Genomic DNA, 8,449 nt, shown 5'->3' with positions numbered 1-8,449 from the left:
CAAAACCTTTGCTAGGTAATGCACCAGCTCCTGGACATCGAACCCGACCAGAATGCTCTAGTCCAATATTTCACTAAAAAATATACATATAATTAGTATTGTACAATGTATAATTATATTTAAAAACAAAATAAAATTGTAAATATACTATAACTGAAATGCTTCCTCATGTAATTCTGTTGGTTGTGTTCTCGCTCGGCTTGTTTTGGAGGTGACGCTGCACCTCATCATTTAGTAAAGCCTAACGCAAAAATTCAATAAATAAAAAAATATTGAGAAGCTATTTCAAAGCGTTGAAGCAATTATAACCTCAATCCGTATTGCTTCATCATCAACAAGAGCTCCTTCTTTGTTTTTACTTTGTCTACTCAAAGTAATATTTTCATACGAGTTGGTTTTCCTGCAATTTCTTGAAACTAACACTAGAAAAAATGATTTTTTGATTAAATATCCAAAGTTTTAATAGCCCAAGGCTCACCTGTATTGAATGATATCATTACAACAATAAAATCTGGATCATTTTCAAATACAAGCATGGAAATAGTCTTAACAAATTGACTAACTAAATCGTATATGGTTCAACAATCACTCCCTTATATCTAATGTCTACATGCCAAAAGTTATAAAAAAGAAAAAGAAAAGAAAAGAAACATGTATATAATAAATCCATAGTATGAAATATTTGTGAAGAGATTTTATGATCTAATACTTCAAACTTATATTCTAAAAATGCGATATTGTCCATCCTTGTGCATGTATCCCTTTTTTTTTACTCATGTTTTCCTTCTCTCGATTTATTCCTGAAGTCCTCTGGAAAAATATAATTATATCAAATTTATCCTTACAAACATGACACAACCTTGCCATACTTCTTGGCGTGAGTCCATGGAAAATGGACGAATTTGACACAATTCCCTTAAGAATATGTTGTTCCCAGATTAGTATAAGTCTAGATTATTTTTAACAAAGAGTAATATCCCTACTTCTGATGTTACTAATAAATTATGAGAAATGGAAGATAAAATGAAAAGTATGGAAGAACAAAGACAAGAAAAAGTGGAGCGGATGAGACATATACATGAACATCAACTCCAAAATTTTACAAGAGTCATTCGAAGTAAAATATTTGGAACTGTTGGAGGATGTCATGAGCCTGAATTATTACCTACACATGTAGCCACATATTGAATAATAATGAATTCATTCTGTTAGACATGAATTTATTGTGGCGATGATTAACTAAAACCAGCAGACCAGAACAGTAGACTAACTTATCAGAAGCTACTGGTCTAATAAAACTAAACCAGTAGAAAGGATAGTAATACAAAACCAGTAGAGGACGTTTCCTAACGTTGCTATCGTTATTGTTACTGTTAAAGAGTTCCTAGTACTAGTATTAATTGCAGCATTAAATACTATACGGAGTCATTTAATGCATTTTACCCAATTAAGTATGAAACAAGACTGATTGTTTTATAGCTTTTCTGCAGGAACTTCTTTTGGTAATAAAGCTGATTGTATCAGTTATCTGGAGACATCCTCTGATTGTGAACGTTGAACTCAGTCGATTATATATACATGGATCAAATCCTTATACGACACGACACTTCGCATAATATCATCTTTCAAGGAACAAAGCTATTATCTCTTATTAGACAAATCTCGAAATTCCTTGAGTACTTAAAGTTCAACAAAAAGAAAAGTAGCACACGCTTCATAGCTAATATCTGATCTTTCGAAGATCATCTTGTGCTACTGATTCTTACACTCTTCACAATCTTTACATCACTTATGCTTTATTCAGAAGAGTTTGTAATCTGAAAAGAGTCTTTTCAGAACTTTGTGTTTCACATTTTTGTGAGTTGAGAAACTAAGAGTTTCAGTAGGCCGAGGTATAAGTCCTTCTGAAGTGGGTGTGTACAAGAGTTGTACTGTAATATCCAAAGTCTTTTAGTTATACCTTCTGGAAACAGGAGAAGGGGAGACGTAGAAGAGTTATCTTCGAACTTCCATAAACAACTGCTGCCTACTGTTTTATTGTCTTTCAACTACTTCATCAGATTGTTTCCGCACGTTTTATTGTAATCAAGTGAAAGTATACGCACAAGATAAACTACTATCCCTAACAGGATTTTAGTACCTCATCAGAAAAGAAAGAAAAACGAGTAGAGTTTATTCACTTCCCCCCTCTAAACTCAACTTCGATCCTCAACACATTCTAAAGTACTTATATAAATGCATAGTATTAAATTAATTTCTTTTTTCTAGATGACAACTATCATGGTAGATATTATGAAGCAACAGGCAAATACTCCACAAAATGCACATAAAAGTCGAAGATCTCCATCAATGTCATATTTGGACAGTGATTAGAAGAAATTTGAAAAACACTTTTATTTTATCCATTGAATTTGAAATATTTTAAGTTATTTTATATTAGAAATTGGAGTATTATTGGTATTTTATGTGGATAATAGTGCTTTATTAATTAATGATAACATTCATTTTGTGGATTGAAATATTAAATATGAAGTTTTTTATTGTTTATTTGATGAATATTTGTCTATCTATTTTTATTGGTTGATGAATTGTTTCTAAATAATGTATATTTGTTTCAAAATAAAATACAGTAAAAGAGTAAATTATTGCTAAATTGAACTTAGGAGCAATTCCAAATAATTTTATTAAAATCATTTTAAATTATTGGCTCAAACATTGCTTCTATATCTTTTGTTTTACGAATGATTTGAAACAACTCTTAAATTCACTGCTTGAAAACGGTCCTAAATTGATCCAAATTTATCGCCACATGAAATTATTAATTTCAAGAATGAATGGAAACCGTTATAATATTCTTGGCTTGAGGAACGGTTCCAAGAAGTTCCTACGTCCAGTATCTTCTCAAAAGTGGTTTACAACTGCTCCTAAATTCATATATTTAGAAATGGTTGAAAACTGCTCTCATATCGACAACATATAGAAACGGAGGAAAACCATTCTTATTGCCAACTTTTTCCAAAGCGATTTGACACCGGTCCTATATTTCTTGCTCCTATATCGATGACATATATGAGTGATTTGGAACCGCTCTTAAAGTTTTGATATGCACGACATGTATGATCATTGTCAAACCGCTCTTCAGTTGCTATCATCAATAGCAGTTGCAAAGCACTCTTAGATTGATGGCGTGCAGGATCGGTGAATGACCGTTCTTACACCTCACTCTTTTAGAACGCTTTGAAGCGGCTCCTAAATGCACAGCTATGGGAGTTAGGAGCGGTCCAAACCATTGTAATATTCACAATATGTACAATTGGTTTCAAACTGCGCTTTAATTGGCAACATCAATAGCAGTTGCAAATCGCTCTTATATCCATGGCATGTAGGAGCGGTGTAAGACTATTCTTAAACTTCACTTCTTTTAGAACACTTTGAAACGGTTCATAAATACACAACTACAAAAACGTTTCGAAACTGTTGTAAATATGCATGAAGGGTATGAGCATTATCAAACCGCACCTAAAATAAACAATAGAAGCGGTACTTCAACTTGTACCACCGGTTGAAAAAATCGCTTCTATAAGATATAGGAGCTTCAATAAGAGGAATGATTTTGGAACCGGTGGTACAAGTGCTGGAGCGGTTAAAAACCGCTCTTAAAATTGAAAAAACTGCTTCTGTAAGAGTATTTTTTTTGTAGTGCGGCAAAAGCTATTTTAGCCCAAAAATCGAAATAGTTGAAGCCATAGCGATCACGATACAAGGTAATAATCTATACTATCTATGAATATTGCTTTTAGAAATTTTGTTTATGCATACGCACAACCTCACTTGTTAAATTGAATGAAATTTTTTAAATTCTGCTGTGCTAAAGGGTGCAAGAACGTGATATCACAAGAGATCCACTTTTTGAGCATATTGGGAAAAGTGGTACATCAAGGGAACCATATCTTGAACTTGTAAAATCTATCTTTAGATTCCCGTTGTTGGTGGATCGAGGGTCAGGCTGTGACAATGATGTCATGTTCTGAAAGAGGGGTGATTGTTATATTATTTTCCCACATGAAAAAATTGAAGATTGAAAAATGAGTGTATGCAGTAATTAATAATTCAATTTAACATTATGATCTCTTGATGGTGACATTGTGTTTAGTAGAGATTTTCTAACCATTCAGTTTCACAATTGCCCTCTAAGACGCCAAATCAATCTATAAACTTAAAGAAGCATTTGGAAATAGAATTTGTGTTTGCAATATTTAAAAAATAGTGATTATTGATTTTTTCTTCATTAATTTCTGGGAAAAAAATTTAATAATTATTATCTAAATTGTGAAGGAAAAAAGAATAATAACTTCTTTTAGAGAACATAAACACTCTCATTGATAAATGATCCAAATCTATAACAATAATATTTGATGTATGTTGTACTTCATATAATGGTATATATATATATATATATATATATATATATACTTCCTGTTTTATTCTCTGGATTTTTATTAATATATTTAGAAGTGGCTAGCGGAGAGAGGGAAAGGTTTTCGAAATGGGAAGTATTATATTAAAATTGTAATGCTAAAGTTTTGATGATAACAAATATATTGCACTAAAATTTGGTTTTGATTAATTAGAAGAAAAAAGTAATTCATGTGTGATACCTATGGATGAGCCCATTGTCCTTAGTTCATCCTTAATTCAAATGGAAGACAGGTCCATCAAAGACCCAGATATTCTCTTATAAATAACAGGTTTGAGTGTTAATTCATTCATTCACTATATTGTTTTCAGCAGCACCCTTATCTGCTCTCCTCATATATCCTCAGTCTCTGATTTTAGCGTCAGAGAACCTACGCCAGGACACTCTCATGGCCCCCTTTCTAACGATCTTATTTGTAATTTCAGGCTCAGGGTAATTTCAAAACCTGCGTATGGACTGGTGACACTTACTGGAAGCGGACCGTAAATTTCCCGTGAGTATCAATGTGAATTTAAAATTTTTGAAAGAATGATTATTTTTCCCATGTAAAAAATGATAATTCCTCGGATGAGTATTTCTTTCATTTATATTTTGTTGCTAAAGTCGTGTTACTCCTTTATTACTTTATTGTTTATTTAACTCGCTTAGGAATCTGTTTGAAAATACAATACACACATTTTGTCTGTTTTGAAATATCCAATAATATCATATAAAGAAATTCATTTTACCGAGCCCAAAAGGCAAACATAAAAATAAAGATCCTAATTTATTTCCGATTCAATCTTTGCCACATTCTTTTGTTTTTCGATTGAGTGGTCAAATGAATTCCTCTCTTGGTGAGATGGGCACTCAAAGCATCATTAATACCAACTCACAACAAAAGTTTACCCACTGCACTCATGTAGGGCTTTCCGTCACAAAAAAAAAAAAAAAAAATTCCTCTGGTATATCTCATATTATATTGTTTCATGGAACTATTTGTGAGATGAATTGAATCAATCTATATACAATAAAAAATAATAATTTTGACGTAAAAAATAATAACTTTGACAGGTCAGATCAGATCGGGTTCAAAATGTGTTTCACAAAATTAACTCGCTTAGACAATCTCATTCAAGTTATATTTTTCCCGCCAAAAAATTTAATGAGTGTTTTGCCAATATGCCTGTACCAAAAGATTTAATTGAAGTAGAAAAATATATTTTACTAAAATTGAGATCAATTTCCGAAACATGAACCAATACAAGGAAAATAAATCAATATATTGCTTTCAAGAATAAAGATCACATAGATGCAACAAACCCCATGATGTATTTTTAGCACTAAATCAATAGTTGTGGGATATATCATCTATCTACTAGACTCCGTGTGTGGTAAAGATTTTGACTGGTAGGAATGGACTAACACAAATATTTTTCAGTTAGATCTCCAGTACCTCGCCTTTTCGAAACCATTCCTCCCATATGAATAATCTTCGATGGTCTTCTCGATTTCGGCCTGTGAATTCATCACAAAAGGACCATGTTGAGCTACTGGTTCGTTGAGCGGCTGCCCACCGACCAAAATAAACCTCAATGGTACCGAAGATTTGTTCCATACGCTAAGGCCATCACCAGGACCCAAGACGAGGATATGGTGTGTGGATGTAGGATGAGAAATTGGGGTGCAAAAGACTCCTTCACCTTTGAGTACATAGACGAAGGCATTCCATGACTTGGGGATAACTTGATGGTATTGAGCATTTGGTTTCACGGCGAAGTCGAGAAACATTGTCGGGGTTTGTGTATATACCAGAGACTGGACCCCCATTGACTCCCCTGCAATAATTTTAACGGTAACTCCATCTTTCTCCACCCTTGGGATTTCTTTATCGAGTAGTTCTTGGTACCGTGGTTCAATCCTGAAGATTAACAAGGAGGATTGTCGTTAAAATGTAAACAAGTTCTTTAATTCATTAGGACATTTCTTACCTCTTAATACAGAAAAATAGAACAATATAAAGTTGCATTGCTACAACTGAACATGTGCCAATGCATGAATGCATACTTTACTCAGATAGCCAAGTGTGGCCGCTCTTTCTTACCTCTCTGCACACTGGCCAAATTCTGTAAATATGTCCTAGATATCAATTATCTTCCAGTACGATTCAATGAAAGAAAGAAGATTTAACGAGTCAATCTATATTAAATGCAGATCATTGTTTTGTTGTTTTTGTAATTCTACTGCCCTCAACTAACTGATGCAACCAAATCCAACATACTCAAGAAGTGTACTGCTAACTCGAACCACCGACTCAATTCAATGTCCAACCATCAAACTTCAAAGTGTGAATACATTTAGTTCTCTTCACGTGCATCCAAAGAAAGGAGATAATTACATTTTATTCTTGGAAGCGAGATTGATCCACAGCTGCAGACCAGTGTTTGGGCCATCCCCTGCAGGCATTTCCGAATGAACGATGCCTCTTCCTGCTGTCATCCACTGCATGATTCCGTTCAAGAAAATTTTAAAACACACAATGAATAGGGAAAACAAATATTACTAGGCTGATAAATATTTCTTAGATAGCAAACATTAGAATTTGTTATATATTACCTGAATATCGCCCTCATGTATCGTACCCTTGTGCCCAGCAAAATCTTGATGAGTGACACCTCCCTATATGCAGAAGACAACTTTGAGTTTGATATTCACATTTAGAAGAAGCAGACCATCGACATATGGTGTCTAGACAAACCAAGTTACCTGCAACACGTATGTAACGGTCTCGAAACCTGTAATGCAAAATGCCATACAGCTTGAGATTTATTATTTATTCACAATTACTAAATGATAAAATCTGAGGCATGTTGAAATGCTTCAAATTACCACGGTGTGGATGATCGGGAAATCCAGCAGGAGGTGAAACTGTGGAATCAAATTTACAGAAATTAGGAAACAAAACAGATTCCTGATAAGAAAATGAAATAGAAGTCGAAACCTCTATTTGGATCGATGAATTCGGATTTGACATGGGATTAATATCGGTCTAAAGAATGTTCATATCAATACATTTCAAATGACTACATTTTAGAAGATCCGAATCGAAAGAAGATGTTCATATTCTCAAACTTGGATTTGATATACCATCGAGTTGAATCCATGAATCTAAACGCCGATGAAATCAAGATCGTTGAATGGTTCAATTAACTGATTGAATAAACTTAGTCAACGCAAGGAAAACAGCAGCATATCATAAAATATTACTTGAAAATTCATCCAGCATGAGGAATGGATCCAGAGACTTCAATTCTTGCCTGAAAGTATACCAACCAAACCAATATCTTTAAACCATTGATATCCCAATATACCCACCAAATAACATCTCAGATCATTTTGAAAATAACATCAAACAAAATCCAACAGGGATTTTCCACTTAGAAAATTCTAGTAAATAACAGAAAAAAACCACCAAAATTCAATAAAAAAATGAATGCCCATCAGACAAAATTTACATACAAAACAAGAAATACATCAATAAATGGAATACAAATACCTTCCAATGCTTCTTCTAGCTACAGCGCCGTCACCCTCACTCTGTGACTTGGCCAACAATTTCATGGAAACCAATCTCGGCTGCAAAAATCCAAAGTTTTCTTCCGAAGAAGACATGATTTTTCTCAAAGAACAAGATATTGTTTTTCTTTGTATATTGCTGATTCTGGGAATTGTCGGCTTCTTAAGATTCACCTGCAGAAGTTTATATAAAGAAATCATACAAAAACCTCTCCTTATTGGTGTTTTGTGGCTTTCGCTGGAAAGGGAAGCGTGATATCTATATATGGAGAGCGGTTGTATGGCATGTCGAGTATTGATTTTTAGGTGTGTCCGCAAACTAGGAGTCAATCATGCCCCCATCTATACTTTTTTTTCTAAAAAAAAAAAAAAAAAATCTTTTATGAGACGATCTCACGAATCTTTCATGCTCCCATC

The 8,449-nt window shown here is 33.6% G+C and overlaps 1 protein-coding gene across 1 annotated transcript; it reads right to left on the bottom strand.

Annotated features, from left to right (window-relative positions):
* Positions 1–5,665: 5,665 nt before the first annotated feature.
* Positions 5,666–8,319, bottom strand: LOC140821329 (pirin-like protein). The gene is made up of 7 exons (XM_073181799.1): positions 8,013–8,319; positions 7,724–7,773; positions 7,346–7,384; positions 7,223–7,251; positions 7,073–7,135; positions 6,855–6,958; positions 5,666–6,377 (listed from the first exon to the last, which is right to left on the bottom strand). Exons 1-7 carry the CDS (start codon positions 8,231–8,233, stop codon positions 5,894–5,896), a joined length of 990 nt encoding a protein of 329 aa, XP_073037900.1. The 5' UTR covers positions 8,234–8,319; the 3' UTR covers positions 5,666–5,893.
* Positions 8,320–8,449: the final 130 nt, after the last annotated feature.

This window comes from Primulina eburnea, unplaced genomic scaffold, assembly GCF_022965805.1.
Source record: "Primulina eburnea isolate SZY01 unplaced genomic scaffold, ASM2296580v1 ctg509, whole genome shotgun sequence".
Lineage (NCBI taxonomy): Eukaryota > Viridiplantae > Streptophyta > Magnoliopsida > Lamiales > Gesneriaceae > Primulina > Primulina eburnea.
This window is presented reverse-complemented; position numbering and strand designations above follow the sequence as displayed.